Source organism: Plecotus auritus (genome assembly GCF_963455305.1).
Source record: "Plecotus auritus genome assembly, chromosome: 6".
In the NCBI taxonomy this organism is placed as follows: Eukaryota; Metazoa; Chordata; class Mammalia; order Chiroptera; family Vespertilionidae; genus Plecotus; species Plecotus auritus.
Genome location: NC_137773.1, coordinates 3,396,075 through 3,420,302, shown reverse-complemented (window position 1 = coordinate 3,420,302; position 24,228 = coordinate 3,396,075). Strand labels below are relative to the sequence as shown.

General features: G+C 46.5%; 1 protein-coding gene across 1 annotated transcript; it reads left to right on the top strand.

Moving 5' to 3' along the window:
• Positions 1-6,852: 6,852 nt before the first annotated feature.
• Positions 6,853-23,129, top strand: CCZ1 (CCZ1 homolog, vacuolar protein trafficking and biogenesis associated). Its single transcript, XM_080676361.1, has 15 exons — positions 6,853-7,051; positions 8,067-8,164; positions 8,258-8,351; positions 8,623-8,700; positions 9,830-9,877; positions 10,523-10,606; positions 11,868-12,043; positions 15,048-15,129; positions 16,940-17,001; positions 17,661-17,772; positions 18,779-18,812; positions 19,402-19,519; positions 20,872-21,030; positions 21,302-21,429; positions 22,782-23,129. Exons 1-15 carry the CDS (start codon positions 6,950-6,952, stop codon positions 22,835-22,837), a joined length of 1,431 nt encoding a protein of 476 aa, XP_080532487.1. The 5' UTR covers positions 6,853-6,949; the 3' UTR covers positions 22,838-23,129.
• Positions 23,130-24,228: the final 1,099 nt, after the last annotated feature.

Genomic DNA, 24,228 nt, shown 5'->3' with positions numbered 1-24,228 from the left:
TTATTAATTATTAACTATTATATTACTAGTGTCCCAGTGCACAGATTCGTGCACACTGAAAGGAAATTAATTAGAAGAAATATTTTAATATCGCTGTTCACCCTTTCTCTATAATAAAAGTGTCAACCAAATTCACGATTGACAATGACAGATGGAAACACACTCATGCGATTGGTGCCAGCGAGAGCTTTATTGTATCGCACATGCATGAGTCAACTTAGCCTTTTATATATATATACATAAACTTGCTTAATTAGGCCTGCTTTCTGATTTAGCTAAACTTTTTCCAGCCCAGTGAAGCACCCCAACTTCTTTCAGGTAATTGTCAGCAGCACAACAGGAAATACCAACACGAAGCAGATTATTATTGTAGATCACGCAGGGAGAACAAAGGGTAAAATATTTAACTGCAGCAGTGTTTGACTATATTCTGTGCAGTGAGAAAACCTGAAGTCATTTTCAAGTTCCACCATTTCTTACTCCTTTTCAGTCGGGTCAAGTTTATAAACTTTTTAAATCTCCGTTTTCTGACTAACGAAAAGAAAATAAGATTCTACCGAGTCTCCTATCTACCTACTCCAGGACTTCTGTGAGGATCAAATGAGATGAGACATTAGAAAATGCTTCACAGACATTTGGTTGAACTGTAAAATGTTTGCACCTGGCTATAAAGTAAGTTGGGTTCCTGGGCTGAAGAAACTCCAAGGAGGCTAGTCGCTAGGTAGAGGAAGCTGGGCATTGCTATGTAATGTCATTACCTGGTGCCCACAGTGACTGTTTCTGGGCTGGGCTGGGGCTAAATTTTGCACCAGGGGGTCTTGGCAGAATTGGCTGCAATTTGGTGGGGTGTTGTTCTGGGGTGGTGTTGGGGCCTGTGTCCCACTTGGGGGAAACCGAGTGTTGGTTTGTCAGTGCCATGTGCCCCCTGGTGGTCAGTGTGCATCATAGCTACCGGTTGGAGGGGAGGACAGACACTTGGCCTTTTATACATATAGATTTATTTGTATTATATGTCTTTTCATTATATTATTATTTCATATCCTTACCTATGATTTATCTTTTGGGTAATGATAGTTGGTGATTTAACCTACTTTGCCCACCCCTGTAAATGACAATATATTACATGGCTACATAATAGCTTAACACATGTAATAAACATATAAAAATCACATTATATATAGAATATATATATATGAATACATATATACATATTTTTTTTGTCTAGTAGTTCTTGTTCTCTGATTGAACCCTGACTTAGAGAGTTTGCTTCAGATTTTGTATTTTTAATAAAAAGAATCACGCATTTTTGTAGATCCTTTCAGGCAGCCACAGGAGGAGATGGAGATCGAGGACAATTTTCACTACAGGGGAGAGATGTGACCATGGGATGATGGCCTCTGAATGACAGTCTCAGCTCTAAATCAGCAGAGAACAGGTTGGCTACTTGACTCACGGGTCTGTTATTTCCGCCAACAGGGTGGGATGAAGCAGTCCTTTGTACAGAAAGCCTTAGGGGTGTAGATTATGCCCAAACCTCTACCCAGTGGCTTCCCCTCGGAGCTCAGAACTGAGCTGAGTATAAGGAGGAGAGAAGTCACTGGAATGTCAGATCAGCCTGTGACCTCTGAAGGAGGAGAGTGGATCTCTAAATCCGTTTCTCCACCCTCCCTGTCCCCAACTCCCGTAACTCATCCACTCCACACACACACAGTTTTATGGTTTTAGCTTTTATGTCCTTGAAGGCAGGCACTGTGCTAGACAACGGGACCACAACAACGGCTGAGACTGTCCGAAACCTCCCCCCTGGAACTGCGACTTTCTACCATAACTGTGCCCCCTTCTACAAAAACGTGCCTGTCCTACATCTCATTCTCTTGGAATTGAGTTCACAAATCCTTTTTTCAGCTTTACTGAGGTATAACTGACATGTAAATTTGTAATTTTATTAAAGTGTACAATGCGATGACTTTAGGTACATATGCTCTATTAAAGGATTTCCACATATTTACCTTTTTGGGAGAGAGGGGCTTAAAAACACAATTCTATTCTTAGCAAATTTCAATACTACACACAGCATTATCAACTATAGTCACCATGTTGTACTTTAGATCCTCAGATTTTATTCGTCTTACTAGTGGCCTGGTGCACTAAATTCGTGCACATTAAAAGGGAATTAGAGGAAATATTTTAATATTGCTATTTGCCCTTTCTCTATAATAGAAGTGTCAAAGATGAAAGAAAATTATTAAAATGTACATGAAAATCTCCCGCCTATCAGAGTCAGGGGCACGCTGCGGGACCTAGAGTCAAGTCCCCGCCCACCCACATGCGCCTCAAAATCGCGCGAGACCCAGACCGGGCCGGCCCCACCCCCGTCAAGTCCCACCAGGTGGGGGACACAGCCTCAGGTCCCCTGTCAAGACCTGCCAGGCAGGGGGCGCAGCCTCAGGTCCCCCAGCCCCAGCACGAGGGCGTGACGACCATTTGCATTTTAGCTCTTTATTATATAGGATAACTGCAAGTGTGTACCCTGTTACTAGCCTCTCCCTTTTCCCCATACCCTCCAGCCCCTGGCAACCACTATGCTACTTTGTCACTGAGTCTGACTTTAAGATTTCACATATAAGTTATACCATAAAATATTTGTCTTTGTTTGGCTTGTTTCACTAAGCATAATGCCCTCCAGGCTCATCCATGTTGCCACAAACAGCAGGATGTCCTTCTTTCTCATGGCTGAATATATCCTACTGTATGCATAGGTAGCACATTTTATTCGTTCACTTATCTGTCAATGGACACTTAGATTGTTTCCATACCTTGGGAATTGTGAATAATGCTACAATGTACATGGGAGTACAGATATCTCTTCTGGATAATGATTTTATTTTCTTTGGATATATAACCAGAAGTGGGATTGCTGAGTCATAAGGTGGTTCTATTTTTAATTTTTTGAGGAACCTCCAAACTGTTTTCCATATGGCTACACCACTTACATTCCCACCAACAGTGGGCTGGAGTTCCCTTTTCTCCACATCCTAGCCAGCATCTGTTATCTCGTCTTGTTGAAAATAGACCTCACAGGAGTGAAGTGACATCTCATGGTTTTTATTTGCATTTCCCTAAATGATTCGTGATGTTGAAAGGCTATCTTCTCATGTACATGTTGGCTATTTGTATATCTTATTTGGAAGAATGTCTACTCAGATCCTTTGCCCATTTTTCAATTGGGTTATTTGAGGGGTTTTTCTATTGTTTGTATGAATTCCTGATATTTTGGATATTAACCCTTTACTGGATTTGTGGTTTGCAAGTATTTTCCATTCCATAGGATGACTTTTCATTGTGTTGATGGTTGCCTTTGCTGTGCAGAAGCTTCGTAGTTTATTTTTTATTCTGCTGCATGCACTGCTTGTGTCAACTCCAAAAAACCTCTGCCATAACCAATATCAAGGAGCTTACCCGTTTTCTTCTCGTTTTATGGTTTCACCTTTTATGTTCAAGTCTTTGATCCATTTTGAATTGATTTTTATGTATGGTACAAAATAGAGGTCCAGTTTCATTTTTTTGCATGTGGCTATCCAGTTTTCCCAGCACCATTTATTGAAGAGACTACCCTCTTCCCAATGTAACTATTGGCTCCTTTGTCATAAACTAATTGACTATATGTGCATGGGTTTATTTCTGAGCTCTCTATTCTGTTCCAATGATCTTGTGTTTGTTTTTATGCCAATACCATACTGTTTTGATTACTATAGCTTTGCAATGTAGTTTGAAATTAGGGAGTGTGATGACTCCAGATTTGCTCTTAATTCTCAAGATTGCTTTGGCTATTCAAGGTCTTTTGTGGCTCCATATGAATTTTAGGATTGGTTTTTGTGTCCATCAAAATTACCATTGGAATTTTGATAAGGATTGCATTGAATCTGTAGATCACTTTAGGTAGAATGGGTATTTTAACAATATTAATTCTTCCAATCCATGAACACAGAACATCTTTCCATTTATTTGTGTCTTCTTCAATTTCTTTCATCAGTGTTTTATAATTTTCAGTGCATAGATCTTTCACCTCCTTGGTTAAATTTATTCCTCACTACTTTATTCTCTTTGGTTGTTGTTAATCCTCACCCAAAGATATTTTTTTCCATTGATATTTAGAGAGGATGAAAGGGGGAGAGACAGAGAGAGAAACATGGATGTGAGAGAGACACATCATGGATGTGAGAGAGACACATCAATTGGTTGCTCCCACTCTCACTCCACCGGGCCAGGGATCAAGACTGCAACCGAGGTATGTGCCCTTGACCAGAATTGAACCTGAGAACCTTTATCGGTGAGCTGACATTCTAACCACTGAGCCAAACCAACCAGGGCAGTATTTTATTCTTTTTGATGCTAATGTAAATAGGGTTTTCTTACTTTCTCTTTCTGATAGTTCGTTGTTAGCAACAACTGATTTTTGTATACTGATATTGTATCTTGCAACTTTACTGACTTCTTTTATTAGTTCTAAGGGGTTTATGGTACAGTCTTTAAGATTTTCTATATATAAGATCATGTTATCTGCAAACAGAACATTTTACTTCATGATTTGGATGCCTTTTATTTCTTTTTCTTGCCGGATTGTTCTGGGGAGGACTCCTGATCTTAGAGGAAAAGTTTCAACCTTTCACATGTGAACTGTGGACTTGTCACATGTGGCCATTATTTATTTTTATTTTTTTAAATATGTTTTATTGATATTTTTACAGAGAGGAAGGGATAGGGATAGAGAGCTAGAAACATTGACGAGAGAGAAACATCAATCAGCTGCCTCCTGCACACCCCCTACTGGGGATGTGCCCGCAACCAAGGCACATGCCCCTGACCGGAAATGAACCCGGGATCCTTCAGTCTGCAGGCTGACACTCTATCCACTGAGCCAAACCGGTCAGGGCACATGTGGCCATTATTAAGGGATGTATATCCCTTCTGTACCAAGTTTGTTTGTTGTTGTTTTTTATCATGAAAGGATGCTGATTTTGTTGAGTGCTTTTTCTCCCCTACTCAGATGATATGATTTTGACCCTTCGTTTTCTTAATGTAGTGTATCACATATATTGATTTGCATATGTTGCAAATGTCTTTCAAGACCAAGTAATGATAGTAATAATTTGTTGAATAATGATTAAGTGCTGGGCACTAGATGTCCAATTCAAAGTCCCATTTAATTCTTATTGTGAAGTCTTCGAGGGAAGCCTTTACTATTAAATCATTTTACAAACAAGAGATACACACTGGAGAAAGGTTAGGTAATCAGTCCAAGGTCTCACACCTAGTGAGGGCTTGAGCTAGGATCAGTCCAAATTCCAACACTGAGCCCCTAAATGTGAAGACCCATTCTGCCAGGTTGGATAAGAAGTCCCGTTTTTAAACTTAATCTGTGACAGACAACTATTGACTCCAAGAAGAAAAAATACTAAAAAGGGCTCTTGGTGGTCAATTGGGCCAAATTTAAAAACAGGGCCTGGCAGCCTTGCTAAACGGGGGCCTCTCACACAAGCTACACTTCAGGAAGCAGCCTGCACTGAACTGCCTGCGTGCCTTCTGAGCCAACCCTTCTAAAGGAATTCCTGGAATCCTATTTCAAACAATGGGACTGAGACTTTGTCCATGCAATTGGAGCTGCACAGCTGTAGCCCCATCAGCGTTTTCACTGACCATCAGGTGCCTCCATTAGGACAAATCAGGACAGTGTTTTTTTTGGACCAATCAAACGGGGGATTTGGAGTCCTCATTTGCCTGAGGGAAGGGGGCCCTTCCCGCTCAATAAGTCAGATTCCCTCTGACTCAGGGAATGAGCTTTCCTCCTCTACCCAAGAGTGTGTTTTCCGGCTGGAGATGTACTAGATAAGCTGTCTGGCTGGGCCAGGCCGGAGTGGACAGGCCGGAGTGGACCAGCAGAGTCTAGCTGTCCTGCCAGAGAGGGGCCAAGCTGAACACTGGGCTGCCTCACACCTGACCTGCCTCACAGCCCCGCTGTTGCACACCTGTGCTGTCTCGCCGTTGAGCTATTTTGAATAAATTCTCCTTCCCTGTACCCCAAATGGGGGTTTCCTATTGGAGTTGAACTGATGCCAACAACCGCCAGTTGACAGCAGACAACCTAAAGGCAGCTTAAGGTCTTCGTGAGCTTGGCCAAGCAGTCGGCTGTAGTTCCATCGGCTTGCACTCCAAATACCAGAAGCAACGAGCCATTCCAACTGTGCCATAATCCACAGGACTCAAAAGCAAGTGAATGCTAAAAGTTGAAAAGGGCGATGCCCTGGGCGCCAAGGCGAGAGGGACTGGCTCTCTGGAGGAAGCCATGCCTTCCCCACTTGGGGCACACACAGCGCCCCCCGAGGGCGGCGCCTTCAGATCTGCAGTCTTTCTTCGGAGCCAGGGGAGTTGGGGTCAAGTGCGAAGTCTGTCGGTTTGGTTTGAACCACAGTCACCTGAGGTCTCTCAAATTGGAATTTAAAAAAAGAAAAAGAAAGAAAAAAAAACACAAAACACCTTGTATGCTCGAAGGAAGGCTGTCGATGATGAAGATGGGCCAGTCTCCAGCGGAACGCACGCACGAGTTTCTTTCAACGCAGGGCGTCTTTTGCGCCTTCGCGCTTCCTTCTACACCAGACTCGGCTCCATCCGTTTTGCTTTCAACAAGCAGCCATCCCCTTGACCCAAGACAGAATCCTGGGCGCAAACAAAAACAAAACGTCACCTCCAGCTTACCTCTCACGGAGGAAACACCTGCCCAGGCACCAACCCACTCCGGTGCGCCTGAAGGGGACGCCGCGTTGCGGTTTCTTCTTCCGGGCTGACTGCGACCACTTCCGGGGCGACTGCTAGGAGGCGGAAGTGCGGTTTCCTGGAAGCGGCTGTCTTGGGACCCGCAGAGGGAGGCTCCCGAGGCGGGGGCCGGGCCGGGATGGCGGCAGCGACGGCCGGGGCAGCCCAAGAGAAGCAGCTCCCGCCGGCTCTGCTGAGCTTCTTCATCTACAACCCGCGTTTCGGGCCGCGCGAGGGAGAGGTGAGTGGAGCGGAGCGGGGCTGCGCGCGGGCGTCAGCCGGCGGCCGAGGCGGGCCGGCGGCGGGCCGGCGGCGGGCTCGGGGAGCCGCGGGGTGCGCCCGGGAGGTGACCCTCGCCCGCCCGGCGCCGGGAAGCACCTGCCACTCCGCCCTCCTCCAGCGGCATTGCCGAGGCTGCTAAGTGCCAGGTGTGCGCCCGGGTCCCGGGATTCGGCGGGGACCTGACAGCGCAGGCAGTCTGTTTGGGCTGCCGGGTCCGTGCCTGTGTATTGAGTGAAGCTTGGTCAGGTTAATCGCTGCACACGGGTTGAGCCTTTCCTCGTCGCGTGGGTCCTGGAGTGGAGAATGGAGTGGTGAATTGAGCTGATGTCTTTGTTACTGGAAGTCCCCGACTTAGCAGCGCGGAAGAGCGGCGGACCGCAGCCCTGAGATCATGCAGGCTTGGAGGAAGGACCCTCGCAAAGATTTCCAAATTACTAAATGTTTTAAGTTCCAGGAGTTTTGTGTTTGTTTATGCTTTAGGTGGGGACGGTGACTTCCTCAGAGGATGTCCGGAGCTAGGTTTTGTTGGCAGGAAATCACAGTCCTTTCAAAGACTGTCTGTTTAAACGTCCGTGAACCTGCTGGGTTTAATTCGCGGGGAGGTGTAAGTTTGTGCACGCGCACAGGCACACGCTTATTTCTTTCTGGCGTTGGTGTATTTATTACAAATTAGCCTGAGGAAAGAACTCCAGAGATAGAGTGTCAGAGTAATTGTCTAATGCTACTTCAGTGACATGTGACTTAATGAGTATCACAATTGTCTTTCAGTCTGATGAGCGTTTTACACGTTGAAAGGATCATTCTCTTTCTGAAAAAAAAAAAAAAAAACTTTTTTTTTTTTGCTTTGGGAATGGTTGGTTTGTTTTGCCTTTGGCATATATGATATGAGAGGTTGGCATTAAACAGCATTTTCAACAGCTAAGATTTTAAAAATGTTTTATGTTAATGTTGTGGTTCTGTTTCTTCATACTTAGGAGGAAAACAAAATTTTGTTTTATTATCCAAATGAAGTAGAGAAGAATGAAAAAATTAGAAATGTCGGGTTATGTGAAGCTATTGTACAGTTTACAAGGTAATGCCTTTAAATGTGCTTCTGCAAAGCTCAGTGAGTTCTTACAGCTTACACGGGCGAATTGTCCCCAACACATTCTTCTCACCTTTTTAGGACCTTCAGTCCATCAAAGCCTGCGAAATCTTTACACACACAGAAGAATAGGCAGTTCTTCAATGAACCAGAAGAAAATTTCTGGATGGTCATGGTATTTACATACACAGTACATCTTTGTGAAATTGTAAAGTTACGGGTGATCTTTACTGTTAAGAATTTAGGGAAGTCCTCTGGCTATTGCATCAAAGTAAAATTGCAATAAGGTTGGTTGCAAAACATTCAACTCCTATTCAGTATTTGTTCTTGGGGCTGTTTTAAGAAGTGTGTTTTTGTTGTGACAGGCTCAGATATTTAAATTTAGGGGAGATTTTTAAAACCTATAATTGATTGATTGTATCATTTCATTTTGTCCAATTGTGTAGGTTGTTCGGAATCCTATCATTGAAAAGCAAAGTAAAGATGGAAAACCAGTTGTTGAATACCAAGAGGAGGAGTTGTTGGTAATGTCATTCTTTTATTTCATTTTTTTAGAAAAGCATTTATTCCTAAATATGTTGGGTGACTTTCTTGGCCAGCTTTAAGCTACGTTGCTTTGCAGAAGTTTCTCAGGGCACACAGGGTGAGGTTTGATATCTACTGTTTACATCAGCGCAATCTTATGAAAAGGTAGATGTTCCCTGTCTCACCGGTGCCTTCTACTCATCATCCATGTTTAAATCCCTCCTGCAATCAGGCTTACTGCTTTATAATGGAATTTATTTATTTATTTTTAAACTTTTTTTTTAATTGATTTTAGAGAGGAAGGGAGAGGGAGAGAGAGATAGAAACATCAATGATGAGAGAGAATCATTGATCGGCTGCCTCCTGCACATCCCCTACTGGGGATCAAGCCCACAACCCAGGCATGTGCCCTTGACTGGAATCGAACCTGGGACCCTTCAGTCCACAGGCCGGCGCTCTATCCACTGAGCCAAACCAGCCAGGGCATGAATTTATTTATTTATTTATTTATTAAATATATTTTATTGATTTTTTACAGAGAGGAAGGGAGAGGGATAGAGAGCTAGAAACATCGATGAGAGAGAAACATCGATCAGCTGCCTCCTGCACACCCCCTACTGGGGATGTGCCCGCAACCAAGGTACATGCCCTTGACCGGAATCGAACCTGGGATCCTTCAGTCCACAGGCCGGCGCTCTATCCACTGAGCCAAACCAGCCAGGGCATGAATTTATTTATTTATTTATTTTTTAAATATATTTTATTGATTTTTTTACAGAGAGGAAGGGAGAGGGATAGAGAGCTAGAAACATCGATGAGAGAGAAACATCGATCAGCTGCCTCCTGCACACCCCCAACTGGGATGTGCCCGCAACCAAGGTACATGCCCTTGACCGGAATCGAACCCGGGACCCTTCAGTCTGCAGTTCGACGCTCTATCCACTGAGCCAAACCGGTTTCGGCGAGGGCATGAATTTAAATACCTCTCTTTTCAGCACACAACTAGTGTGGGATCAAGTTTATAAACATATTGCTTTGCCAACAGTCATTGTACCTCTACCTACTGTGTCATAGAATTTTCCTTCCTTTCGATTTGAGACGTGTGCTATGTCTTTGTGTTGTTTGCAGGACAAGGTTTATAGCTCCGTGCTCCAGCAGTGCTACAGCATGTACAAGGTAAGCGTGACATTCTTTCTGAATTGAATCTAGCTAGTTGCCCCCATTGACAGGGGTTGTTTAAAAATAATGGTTCATTCTTTAGATTATTGCAAGGTGACTGTGTAGCTGGGTGAGGGGAGGAAATTACGGGACCTCTGGAACAGTATTTTGTACGTACACTTATTCACTGAGCTCGGAGGACTTCTCCATTCCTGGCCTTGTACTAGGACTGTGTCCCTCTTGGTGAACAAGACAGCCCCAGTTCTTGAGGAAAATACACACTGTCTGGTTTAAGAAGTCTGGTGACGATACTTATGTAAAGTTCAGAGTGGGTATGAGCTGAGGTTAAAAACGTGCCCAAAACAATTAGGTGATTTCATTAAAATTACAACATCACTTAACAGTGTGCTAGTTTTTGGTGACTTATTTTTATTTATTTATTTTTTTTTTACTGGCAGCTAACCAATGCTAGCATGGCCAGAAACATGATTGGTGACTTATTTTATAACTCCTCCTTTCTCATGTGACTAGATTCCATATTTAAAAGGGACTGGGGAATTAAGTAAGTCAAATTAATTAATGTAAAAGTAAAAGAAGAACTTGTCATACCGGATGACTGAAGGGCATGGGAAAGTGACTTTTTAAAACCTTATGCACCCTTAGCTTTTTAATGGTACATTTATGAGAGCCATGGATGATGGAGGCGTCAAGCTCCTAAAAGAAAGATTAGAGAAATTCTTCCATCGGGTAAGTATTTTGAATTTTATTTACAATCTTGGTCGTGTCCAGATAAACCTTTAGAGCAGGCGTCCTCAAACTACGGCCCGTGGGCCACATGCGGCCCACCGAGGACATGTATCCGGCCCGTTGGGTGCCGCTGCCTGTCCTGCTTAGCAGCCGACTCGTCCCGGGCCCGCAGTGCGCATAGGAATTTGTTCATAGTTTTTTTTTTTAAACTATAGTCCGGCCCTCCAACGGTCTGAGGGACAGTGAACTGGCCCCCTGTTTAAAAAGTTTGAGGACCCCTGCTTTAGAGAAATATACAGACAACTTTCTTTCTCTTCTACAAAAATCCCAGAACTTGAAAGTGGCAAAGAGCCTAAGATACACTGTGGCAGAACCTGCCCAGGGAGGAAACGCATTAGACTTGCGCGTGAATCTTTTCCTAACCTGCTGGTGGGATGGGAGCATCTCACCGCCGGTGCACAGCTCCTTTAAGTGTCTTGAGACATTGTTCGGCTTCACCTCTGTTCACCCTGCGTCCGTCAGAGAGAGCTTACTCAAAAGTGAGCTTACTGTATGGCAGGTTGGCTGGTTAGCAAAATTGAAACGCTTCACTGAATTGCACATGCTTATGGATTGATTCTGGTCACATAACAGGCCAGAAGTTTTTGGCCGTGACCCAGACTCTATCACAGTAGTGGTGATTAGTGTGATTTTCCCAGGTGATACGTGAATGTCCCTACACAGTTGTCATTCTCTTTCACCGCGACTGGAATGTTGCATACCTCACCCAACCTCTACCTTTGATAACCTATTTTTGAATTATTATATTTTTGTGAGTTACTTGCTTGTTCTTCACTTCAGTGACCATAATTATTCACTCTCATACCATCTCCTGATTCCTGCCCTTGTGCCCATCACTGGCACACCGACCACGTGCCCTTGCAACATGATTGTAATGTAAGACGTCGCTAAGTGTATCCATGATACCATAAATGAGGCTAATCTAATTTGAGAAGCACTAATAAAAGGAATGAAATGCTGCAAAGAGAGAAAACACGATACCAAGTACACGTTAGGGAGCTGTTTGAACGTTACGTTTTGAAATCGGTACTGGTTTCAGATCCAGTGACCTGGGCTGCACCTGCTGGCTGGCTTGTCAGTGTGCTGTGGCCAGTGTGTGATGGTGCTGGACCATTAATTAGGGCTAATTCTCTTCAGTTGTCAAGGAGTACCGTATTCAGTGTACTTATTCATAAATGTTATGCCTTATTTTTTCCTACAGTATTTGCAAACGCTGCATTTGCAGTCATGCGATCTACTCGACATTTTTGGTGGAATCAGCTTCTTCCCATTGGATAAAATGACTTATTTGAAAATCCAGTCCTTTATAAATAGAATGGAGGAGAGCCTGAGTATAGTCAAATACACTGCCTTTCTCTATAATGACCAACTCATCTGGTACGTACGCCCGCATGGATTTGGTGTTGGCTGTGACAGGATTAGATATTCTTGCTGTTCATGGGAAGATGTCAGTTGACTCTTTATTGTTTTCAGTCCTCACCAGAGGACATGCTTTTATTGGTTTTAGAGAGAGAAAGGAGAGAGAGAAACGTTGGTTGGTCGCCTCTAGTACACGTGGTCGACCCTTTTGGTGTAGGGTAACGCTCCAAATAACTGAGCTGCTCGGCCAGAGCTCAGGGGATCTTTTTGTCCAAAGTTTTTGGCTTATTTTTTAAGAGAATTTTCCTCTTACTGAACTGACTGACTTTTCAGGGCTTAATGCTTTTATAAATAAATGCCTTAGATATTTTGAGTTAATCAGAGCTGACCATGCTCTTTGACCTTGGCTGGATTATGTTATATTCCATACATGACAGTACGTCTGTGTTCTGGACTGAACTGATCCTAAGTGAGGACTGTGCCTTGGATGATCACAGCGCTGTTCTTGACAGTGCTTCTGCCGACAGAAGTGCCCGCATTAAATAGCGGGGTGCCATCTCCAGAAACAGTGGGTGTGCTCTGCCGACAGGCACAGGCTCCAGACCACAGCCGTGTGTCGTGTGCAGGCTTGCAGTGGCTGCGTCCCTCAGAGCACCTGTGGAGGTCTTGGAGCAAAATGGTCTTGGAGGTCCATTTAGCAATGACGCCAACACTGGACACAGAGTTATCTATAATTATAAAAGCATAATATGCTAATTAGACCGGACGTCTTTCCACACGACCTTCCGGACGAAGCCGGGGCTTGCGAGGGAAGCCCAGGTCCCGGGTCCCGGGTGCCAGAGGGAAGCCGGTGCCAGCAGCCGGGGGAAGGAAGGCCCACTCCTGCATGAATTTCGTGCATCGGGGCCTCTAGTAGATCCATAAACCAGAAAGAGCAGTCAGTCTTGACAAAGTAGTAGCATTGCGTGCACACAAGTGACTCACTTTGAACGGAAGAAAAGTTCTGTTTTTTAAAGGGAAAAAAATCATTCCTGTGAAATAACTATTTGAGAGACTGAGCACTCTGTACTTCAGAACATGCGGGGCTCTTTCCTGTGGGTGGAGTCCTGACTCACTGGGCCCTCGGTGCAGAGTTTTATTGGCTTCATGGGGTTGTCTGTCTGTCTGTGCTAAGGAAGGAACTCTTGTTTGGTGTTTTAAAAACTTGCATTTTGAGATCGTTGAAGATTGCCGCGCAGTTAAAAGAACTTGCCCCCAGAGGTACCATCTGGCATAACTAACAACATTACTTCATTTGTTTCTGGAGGGGAGAGCTGGTGGAGACCCTATAACTGGGCCCGCCTCCCCGCCCCTCTGCAAGCAGAGGCACCTGCTGGCGTTCTGTGCTCTGAACTGCCGGCTGCAACTTAATTTGTTAAAATGTTCTGCCCAGAAAACCAGCACCACAGGACTTAATGCCTAGCATTACAGCTTAAGTGCAATAATAAAAACAAAGCCCCAGGCACATGGACGTGGTCAGCAGTTAAGGAATGTTGCCGGTTCCTTTTATAGGGCGTTTCCACTCCGTGCCCTCGGGTCTAGGACCTCACTGGCTGGTGAGAGTACAATGCACAACACTCAGGCGCTTTAAAAGTTTCCAGTGGCCGAGATAAAATAAAAAGAAACTGGTGAAGTTAATTACAATATTACATATTGTAGCCCAATACAGCTAAAGTATTATCTCAGCATGCAAATAATATAAAAATTCCTAACGAGCTGTTCTTTTTGTGCCAAATCTTGAAAATCCAGTGTGTATTCTGTACTGGTTCCCCCCCCCCCGCCACGTTGGGAGGGTTCCGGAGCCAGGTGTGCCCAGTAGCTGCTGCTCCGGAAGCAGCTGAGGAGGGTAACGCTTTACATACTGTCTCTGCTTATCTCAGCAGCGCCCCCTACTGGTTCTTATTTACGTCTTAAAGGGGAAATCACATCCAGAGCCTGTTTGGCTTTTGTGCCCCGCCCCCCTTATCTCAGTTATTTCCGCAAAAGAAAACACTGGGTGACCTTCCCAAGGGTTTGATTTGCAAATTCCACCTGCCTGGTTGGCCGTGACCCTCTTCTCTGTTGGTTTTACCTTTGGACCTGACTCCTTGTCCCGCAGGAAACAGAACAAACCCGCCTGTGGCTGCAGGGCTCCCTTCTAGTTTTGCGTGTGGACGGAGACGTTATGGAAATCTGACCCCGGAAGAGGAGAGGTGGTAGAGGAGGGGCGGCGTGGGCGAGAGCTGCAGGGCAGGGAGTGGGCAGCACGCATTTGCCAGGACAGACCAGACTTTGTCCAACGTGGTTTTAGTGGAAAAGAAGAAAGAGCCTCTGGAATACGGTGTGCAGGCTCACTTCACATAAAGGCAGATTTCCTCACACGATTTTCCCAATTATCTTGAACAGAAAGAATACCCAGATACGGACTCACACCCAGCTTATATCCCTACCTACAGACCCCACTTCAGATAGAGTCTGATGCCTGCTGGTGTCTCAGCCATTTCCCCACAGGCTGCTCACTGTCGCCTCCTTTCAGATTAGATGGTTTGCCTGAAGCTGGTTTCTCCCTCTTCATCCTTTTCGCCCACACTGAAATCCAGAGAAGTGAAAGCCACTCCATCGCTGAGACCAGCAGGGTCAGTTCCTGGTCGGCAGCATCCAGTGCCTTCCCTGCCTTCCCCGATGCTGAGCGTGGTGCTGCGCGTGGCCAGAAGCCGCGGAACCTCCCCCCTGAAGGGGAGCATTGTGTTAGTAATGCTCCCCGAAGAGCCCTGTGTGGCACCCAACCAGGGACTCGGGCCTGTGGCCCGATTTTAAATGGCCCGTGGGTGCAAGACCACAGGCGTGGCCTCCAGCGGGCTCCGGTGCGGACGCGGGCTCCGGTGCAGACGCAGTGAAGCCGTGCCCTCTGCACCCTCCAGTCCAGGAAGGGCTCTCCGTCTGCTGTGAAGGAGAGGAGGTGCGCTTCCCAGTCCCGCTCTGACCGCGCCTTTCTGTGTTTCAGGAGTGGATTGGAACAAGATGACATGAGAATTTTATACAAATACCTCACCACGTCCCTCTTTCCAAGGCATATCGAACCTGAGGTACGATTGGGTGCTAATAGCTCTATAGATATTAGGTATATGCATGCACGCATGTATGTATGTATGTATGTATGTATGTATGTACCCATGCACATACTCACGCAGTAATTGGTTGTGGCTGGGGCAGCTTCGATATCTATTTTACATCTTCAGTGTGATATGTAGTGAGACCCGTTTAGCTGTATTTCACTTAACACAGAAAGCCACGTGTGTCAGTCTTCTTCGTTTGTTACGTTCAAAGGCAACAGCAAAGGTGTGTTTTTAAAGGAGCCATTCGCTGAGTAGAGGGAGAACTGGTGTTTAGGTCGGGTTCTGGGAACTCGGAAAACGCCAGGACCTTTGACAGAGCAGTGGTTACCCCATCGTCTTTTCATCTCTAGCATGTGATCGGATTTGGAGTAGATGTCCACAGCCCGCCTGGCCTTCCCACTCTGGTACTTAATTTCCCGATTTCCTGCGCAGAACTGTGAATAACGCCGCAGCTCTCCCAGAGTGTCCTTTTATAGCTTTAATTGTATTGGGAGTGAAAAATGTTCATGGCCCATAAAAGCTTCCTCTTGGCCCAGGAGCGCGTGTACGCTGGCTCGCTCCCTCCCTCCCCTCTCCCCCTTCCTCCCTCCCTCTCCCTGTTTTTTAAAGCCATGACTTGGAACAACAAGGAAAGTACCTTTGATAGGAAGTTGAGAGCAAGGTTTTGAGAAGGACCTGGTCCTGCGCTTAGTTCCTTTCTAGGTGCTTTGAGCACAGTGACTGACTGTATTTGAACGTGCGCCGTGGGCCAGACACTGAACTACGGCCCAGCAAGCGTGCATCTCCTGACAACAGTCCTAACAGCTGGGTCCCTTATCTCCGCCTTCCGGGTGGGACACCCAGGCTCGGGGCCTGAACTGACTTAGCCAGGCTCACCCCGCTAGTAAGTGGCAGGGCCTGAGGCTAAAGCACCCGCTTCCGGAAGGACCACTGCAGGAGGCTTTTCCACGTGTGACGGTGCCGTGGCAACAGCAGAAGAGCATCTCTGGGCGGTGATTTATCTCAGGCTGTGAAACAGGAAACCGCAGTGCACAGCATGGCCCGTGCACAGGGACACACGCGTCTCACCTCGCAGTGCAGCCTGCGCATGTTGAGAGCTGGCTGTGCATGTTCACTGCTGCGTTTGCCGGTTTCGGTCTTTAATTTGCTAAATCTTCCACATGCTGCAATTTCATGTAGCCTAAAAGGACATCATTTTTTAGAAGAGTAACAAGTTTTTTAGCTAGTATGACAGTTGGGTTGGGGGTGTTTTTTTATTTATTTTCTACGCATGTTGAAATAGTACATCTTCAGCAAAGGAAACGAGGAATGGGCTATAAATACAAGTCGAGGAGGAGGCATGACGTCCTGGCAGAAGGCAGGGGCCTGAGTGTGAGCCTGGCCCTCCTGCTCGGGAGCTGTGTGCGCTGGTGAACGTCGGTGGATTCAGTTTCCACATCTAGAAAATAGGAAGAGAGTGTCCCCATGGGGATACGAGGTGAAGTTGAGTAATTTATGTCATTGCTAGGATGCATTAACCGCATGGGAGATTTCGGTTATTGCTGTAAAAGCGCTAAATCGGGATATGGAATTTAGGGCACAGGGAAGTTATGTTGTGATGGTTCTGGTTAAAATGAGTTCTCTGTGTCTGTGACCCCTACCCCTCTTTTTTGGGTGGAAGGAGTGTGGGAAATTGATGTAGAAAAGTGGCACAGAGCCAACTGGTAGATGAATACTGCTTTTCAAAGCTTTGAAAGTAGACAATCTAATAAGTCATTTCTCAACATTGATTTGTTCACAGTTGGCAGGAAGGGATTCCCCCATAAGGGCAGAAATGCCAGGAAATCTTCAGCACTATGGAAGGTAGGACTCTGTTCTTCAGTTTGTGGTATTGGGGTTTATCATCTTCCTTGGTAAAGATAAAGCCATGAACCCTGAATTATCTTTGTGCCGCTTTATGATTAACTAGAGGCCTGGTGCACAGATTCATGCACCAATGGGGTCCCTCAGCCTGTCTTGCGCCCTCCTACAATCTGGGACCCCTTGGGGGATGCCGGATAGCTGGTTTTGGCCCGATCCCCACAGGCCCGATCCAGACAGGAGGGAGCCCAATTCTGTGCATTGAGCATCTGTCCCCTGGTGGTCAGTGCACATCACAGCAACCGGTCAACCAGTCATTCAGTCACTTAGGCTTTTATACATATAGATAGATGATCAACAAAGGAATTCTCTTGTTTCCAGTGAATTAAAACTATTACTTCTTTATATTCTGATTTGGTGTTTTGTAAGTAGTATCTAGTTTCCCCCCCAAAATGGCTGTATATTAAGTAGAATGTACTCCGTTTATACAGGGTGGGCAAAGGTAGATTTACAGTTGTTCATCTGGAAACTAATGCAAAAATAAATAAGAATGAACTCAGTGTTTTACAAGCTCACAACTGTAGACCTACTTTCACCCACTCTGTATATTCCTGTTCATAATTTTCCTAGTTGAATCGAGTCATCTCTTGCTTGCTTCTCAGATTTCTGACTGGACCCTTGAACCTTAATGATCCGGAAGCAAAATGCAGATTCCCCAAAATCTTTGTAAATACCGATGACACTTACGAAGCCCTCCATCTCATCGTTTATAAGGTAACAACTGTTTTCTCCCCAGTGTTCCAGGTTGACACCAAAGTAACTCTCCCGTGTGTGTCCACGGGTATGTGTGCCAACCTCTTACATGTTCTCAGAACAGATGCTGGACGTGAACATTACTGTGGAACTCAACATGGGTGCCCTCCTGGAATAGTGCCTTCCTTTCTGGCTCCTGGGAAGGCGTTTCCTTACTTGTGAGAGGGTAACTGTCCAAGGCTGGCGTCCTGCGTGCTAGTTGGACGCCCCGGCACGGGCCTGCCCACACTTCCCTGAGTACTGCCCTCGTGCGATTTTACAGATGTGTGGACTTGTTCATTCTGTAGGCACAGCCTCAGTTCTCCCTTAATCTCATCTAGTGCTCACTCCATATCCAGATTTCTCCAGCTGACCAGAAAATACCTTTATAAAGGTGATTTGTCCAGTCAGGAGTCCAGCCAGGTTGCTGCGTGCCGGGGTCTTTCTCTGGCATCTAGAAGTCTTCAGGAATCTGGATACGGCGCTGTGTGTAAATTAATAAAGAGACTAGAAATATAATATAAATTTGTAATCCATGGGGGAGCCAGAGGAAGCTTAGCTGTAATAGCTAAATTCTCCTATCTCTGGACTCGGGGCTTTTTCTAGTCCCACATTTTGCCCTATAGCAAAGTAGATATACATATCAAAGGTAAGGTTTGGTATACAGTAGGCATTGTCAGATTGGGGGAACTGCCTTCGGCTGTTCAGGTGTTTGCCAGCAGGAGGCAATAACATGTAGATTAAAATGCCCTCAGCTCTCTGGCAGCAAGCAATCGTTTATGTAAATTCAGGTTTGGGGAAATGCCTTCGGCCCTTCCAGTAGGCAGTAATCTGTATCTTCAGCCCTGCTGAAGCCTCAAGGTTCCATCAACCTTTTGATGAAACTTCTTGCATTTGTGACATGCTGGAATAGCCTCCAGCAGCTGCACTGGCTCTGCCCCTTCCCTCTGTACCGCCTTGTGACCTCGGGTGTGTTTTCTCCTCCCAGGCCATGAGCGCGGCTGTGTGCTTCATGATTGACGGTAGGTGCACACTGTCTGACTCCAGCCTTAGACAAGCCTTTTCTGCCTACAGTTCGCTGTGTTCTGTCCCTAAATGGTAAACATTGTCATAAGCAGCATCGAGGGAAGTCGAGTCCTCGTTTTCCCTTCGTCAGCAGCAGGACCTGGCCCCTCTGTGCCCCCGACTGTGGGAGGCAACAGGGGCACCTGTCCAGGGGGCTTTGCGAATTCAATGAGGTCACATTTGAAGAGCCCCGGACGTGGCCCGTCCACGCTGTGTAATGTTTGTTAAATGTTAGACCTTCTTGGGTCGACTTGGGGTGGACAGCCCATTTACACCCACGGCACATGCTTATGTCAACGTTCTCAGTGAGACAGGTCTTTGCTTCTGTTGTTTTTTTCCTTCTTAAATATGATTTTGATTCTTCTGTTTCTCTTCTATTGCGGGGGAGAGAGGGTGGGCAGGGAGATCTGATCATTTAATTGCTTCATCTCCCAGATCCATAATTCAGGAAAGACGGCCAAATTGTCCTTAAGACAGTAAAGTGAACATTGACCTTTTTACCCCCGAGCATGGTCACGCTCACTGCTTTTCCGCCTTACCTGCTAGCCTCCGTGCAGCCTACGCTGGACTTCTGCCGAAGACTGGACAGCATTGTGGGGCCCCAGCTCACGGTGCTGGCATCGGACATTTGTGAGCAATTTAACGTCAACAAAAGAGTGTCTGGGTTAGTACTTTACTGTGTTTCCTTCCCAGCATGCAGCGGGGCTTGGGAGGGGAAGGGTGGCTTCCTTACGCAAACGGGCAGTATTCACCCGCGTTCCCTCTGCCTCCAGAGCTCTGCCTCCAGAGAGCCGCGGAGTGCTGTCCAGTCCTGCCAGAAAGGCTTCCTGGGGGAGCTGCTCCTGAGTTTTCTGCCCGCCCTGACGGTTGGGCTGGCTCTGCCCGGTTGTGGCATGAGTGTATGGGCGGAGGTGTGCCAGCCATGCCCGTAGGCTTGGCCTGTGAGGGCCCACCCACATCCCACGTCCCTGTGTGAGGGTTAACAACAACAAAAATCCTGCTTATAGGAATTTCATTTTCCTGGAAACTAAGCTGTCACTGCTTTCTTTGCCTAGATGTGCAGTATTACAGTAATGACCACTTATGCAGAGGCCGGACTTCAGGCCCCCTCAGCCCCGGGACATGGCTGCAAGCCCTGCAGTCAGCAGAGGCCCCGAGCCCCAGTGGCAGGGCCTCTGACTTGGATGAGGGCACAGTGAGGGGAGGGCAGGAGGCCCTGGAGCTAGTGGCCCAGCTGTCTGGGTGGGACCCTGAGAAGTCGCAGGCCCTGACCTGGGGGGCAGTGGGGTAGCGCCCACTCATTTACAGTAATTAAAGCCGCATCGTCCTTCAGCAGAAAGGCTGATCTCCACTCAGGAGGGTGCAGTGTTGCTGGTTAACAGTGGTTAGCTTCAGGTCTGTGGCAGATTGACACACGAACACGTGTGTTCCCAGTTCTGTGGGATAAAGGAGACGTTCCTCTCCTAACGGGCCAGCAGACTTCTGAAAAGGGCCGAACAATAAGTATGTTAGACTTCGTGGCTGTGTATGTTACAACCCCTCAGTGGTGGTTTGTGTGAAAGCAGCCACAGGCAGTATATTAACATAAGGTGTGGCCATGTTCCGGTAAAACTTTATTTAGAAAAACAGGGCCAGGAGATACATGGTCTGTATTCATTTAGTTTCCCTTTATTGATTGATTTATTTTTTACAGAAAATTCAGGGAATAACCGAGTGATTGCCATTTATAAAACATTATACTTTTATTGAGAAAATCATAAAATGGTTTAAATATTTTTATTTTTTAAACAATACACTTCAGCCCTCTGGAAAATTCCGTCAGATTGGATACCTCACAGATAGCACGTAAATGGGACAGGCTTCTCCTACGAACGAATGAGGAACCTGTCACACCTTCATGGAGATTCTCGACTGGAAGGCCCAGCCATTGAAAGTCCAGGGCTTAGCCTTAGCCACACGGATCAGAGTTTGGAGAACCCTTTCAGAATGTTAACAGTTGCTGCTCTGTTCTCCCAGGTCTGAGAAAGAGCCCCAGTTTAAGTTTATCTACTTCAACCACATGAATTTAGCAGAGAAAAGTACAATCCACATGAGGAAAACACCCAGTGTGTCGCTGACGTCTGTCCACCCGGATCTAATGAAGATTCTGGGTGACATCAACAGTGACTTCACCAGGTAATTCTGACCACCTCTCAAGCGAGGTGGCCCCTTCTGATCAGCAGAGACGCTCAGGGAATCGTCTTCAAAACCCCGTGACCACAGCCCCTTAGAGGGGCCCCACCACCTCCCTGGGCTTCCAGACCCATCGTTAAGCCCAAAGCCGCGGGTCCCTCGCACAGAACCCCCTGAACTTTTTGGATGCCTGAGATTTCCCGTTGTGGGAAGTTTCTCACAGCCTGGCTCTCTTTGTAATAAACGACTGCATTTTGCAACTCTTGTCTTGCAGGGTGGACGAAGATGAGGAGATCATCGTGAAAGCCATGAGTGATTACTGGGTTGTTGGGAAAAAGTCGGACCAGCGGGAGCTCTATGTTATTTTGAATCAAAAAAATGCAAACCTGATTGAAGTAAATGGTAAATAGGATTTGGTATCTGAGCACCGTTTTAATGCTTCTGATGTTTAAAAGCCACTGTCCTCAGTGTACCGAGACACATGCTCAATAGAACAGCACGACTGCTGAGATTTCGAGCAGATGCCTCCGTTGCTTGGAGGAAACCTGTAGCTTAGTTCCTCGAAAAAGCATGTGAAAACCTTGCCTGTGTCACGGCAAACTTGACAGTGGCCAAAGGGAAATTATTATTATTTTTTAATATATTTTATTGATTTTTTTACAGAGAGGAAGGGAGAGGGATAGAGAGTTAGAAACATCGATGAGAGAGAAACATTGATCAGCTGCCTCCTGCACGCCCCCTACTGGGGATGTGCCCGCAACCAAGGTACATGCCCTTGACCGGAATCGAACCTGGGACCCTTCAGTCCGCAGGCCGACGCTCTATCCACTGAGCCAAACCGGCTAGAGCAAAGGGAAATTATTTTTATGCCAAAGGCGAAAAGCCCATGGCTTCACATCCTGTGGGTGAACCGGTCCTTCTCACTTCCTGTGGGGGGAACACACACTGTGAAGCAGAGCGGCCAGGCTCATGAAGCAGTTGACAGCCACTCTGTGCGGGAGCAGTAACGCTGGGCCGTGCCTCCCACTCCAGCCAGAGCCGCTCTGTCCTCCACTCGCCGTCATCCCAGCAACTGCTTTGACTGGCCCTGGCGGTTGTGCTGGCCTAGGGAGGCAAGGGTGGTGTCACCTTCCCTGCACCCAGCCCGGGGCGGCTCTGCAGGAGACCAGAGCGGAGAGTGGACGGTTGGGGTGCACCCAAGGGCCTGCCACCTGTAAGCAGAGTTAGGGGTGAGTTTCTCTCTGCAGGCATCTCCGAGGGCACGTTCCTTTCTCCCTTCTGTTAACACACGCACGGTGTGTGCGCTAGAAACCGCAGCGAGGCCGTGGCTCAGTACAATGGGAATGAGTCAAGGCACGGGGGAGAAGCCGCGGGAGCTCCCGCTCCACAGGTCACGGCCGCAGCAGGAGTTTCGTGCTTGCATCAGAGTTCTCGAGATTTTAGAAGTTGGCTCCCAGGGCCCTCACCCGTGGGTGTCTCAGGCCTCTGGGCGCTGGGTTTGAGCTTTCTCAGGCCCGAAGAAGCAGTGTTTCTCTGTTAAACAGCACTGAAGTCTCGTGGCTTATTAGGCTTTTTCTTTCTCGTAGTTTATTGACATTTCTTGCCTCAGCTTCTTAGAAATAAGATCAACATTAATGCAGCTAATTACTTATTCCCACCTTTATTCCGGAAGAATGTAAGGTACTAATATGTATAATATAACCTTTGAGTGAAAAGCTCTCTCCCTCTCTCACTGCTTTCTGTTCTTCCTGCAGAAGAGGTGAAGAAACTTTGCGCCACGCAGTTCAATAACATCTTCTTCTTGGATTGACTGCTAACGGCTCACAGAAGCACCTTTTAAAAAGCAACTCAGCAAGCGTTCTGTTTACACTGCAGGTTATTGGTCATATTATTGACTGGATTAATGACAATAGTAAAGCAATACTTGCTTTGAAGAATCAAATTTCTACTCCGTCTGATGATCCTCTGAAGTTTTTAGATTTTAAATATTTATGTGGAATTAGCCAACGACATTCTATCATTCCATTCTTTGGACATTATGTGAATATTTTACTGGAAAATAAGACTAATAAATTGTTAAAGTTTTTAAACTTCCGGTTTTCACTGAGTCTCCCTCCTGTTGCTGTGTGTAGACCACACTGGCCAGTGGGCCGCTGGCTCATCCTGGGGCTACTCGAGCAGCTGGAGCTTCGCGGAGTTGGGGTCCCTGCCCCGGTCCCTAGACCTGAAGTGGTGAACCAAGTGCTTTGCCCAAAGTAATGGCTAGACGTGGTTTTTATCTTGAGTGCTGATGTGGTTTCTGACCTCATATAATATTAAGCTGAGTGAACGTGCCCAGGACGGCCTAGACATAAAGCGTTTTTGTCGTGTAGAAAAACTCCCAGTACACTCTGCAAGCAGCTTCACAGCTGAGACGGAGCTGGCTGGGTTTTATTTAACAGAACCCGCCCTTCAGTGGCCTGGGCCCCCCACCCCGGAGTCGGGGTGGAAACAGCCAGGCCTGGTCTAGAAACACTGGACCTACCCAGCCCTCACGGGTTCCAGCTCCCATCCGACCTGCGTGCTCCTGTGAGTTAGGGAGGAGATGGGAGAAAACTCATGGATTTGTCGTGTTTTTGTTGTCTTACACCATGCACAGTTTCCGCTCTGATTTCCTCACTAAAGCCATGTTTGTGTTTATTGCTGACTTGCTAATTGCAGTCCAATGAGAGCTGGTCTACGAGGGGTCATTTGAAACTGTTGCACTTTTCAACCAAAAACGTAGCCAGCGTTTTTTCTCTGTTGCTTGCTGGTGTCTAGCTCTGCTGGTTCAAAGGTTTCGTGTGGCTGCTTTGTGTCCTTACTCAGGGCTGCTCTTCCTGGTCTGTTGGCAAGGCCGGCTCGGGAGATGCATGGGCGTACCGCATCTTTCTGGTTGTTGGTCCTTTTTATTTTTATCTGTATTGTGCTGATAGTTGCTTTAAATTCTATTTTGTCGACCTTTAATAATGCTTGCTTTCTGATCATCTTGATTAGATTTTCTGGGTGCATTGTTCCTACTTTTATTTTTATCTTTTCTATATGGTTTTAAAGATGTTTTCCCGTGTAAAAAGGAACACTGGAGTGATTTTTATACTTTTCACCCAATCCAAGTACTTCCGGGGCTTGGCGGGGAAGAGCTGGGTTACCTGTTACATTGGTGACTCCTGGAATCTTGGCGCT

Bases quoted from the DNA above. Each gene is read 5' to 3' on its own strand.
- CCZ1 (XM_080676361.1), top strand. From the start codon at position 6,950: ATGGCGGCAGCGACGGCCGGGGCAGCCCAAGAGAAGCAGCTCCCGCCG. The intron at 8,165-8,257 runs GTAATGCCTTTA...TCACCTTTTTAG, and splicing joins GCTATTGTACAGTTTACAAG to GACCTTCAGTCCATCAAAGC. The intron at 12,044-15,047 runs GTACGTACGCCC...TCTGTGTTTCAG, and splicing joins TATAATGACCAACTCATCTG to GAGTGGATTGGAACAAGATG.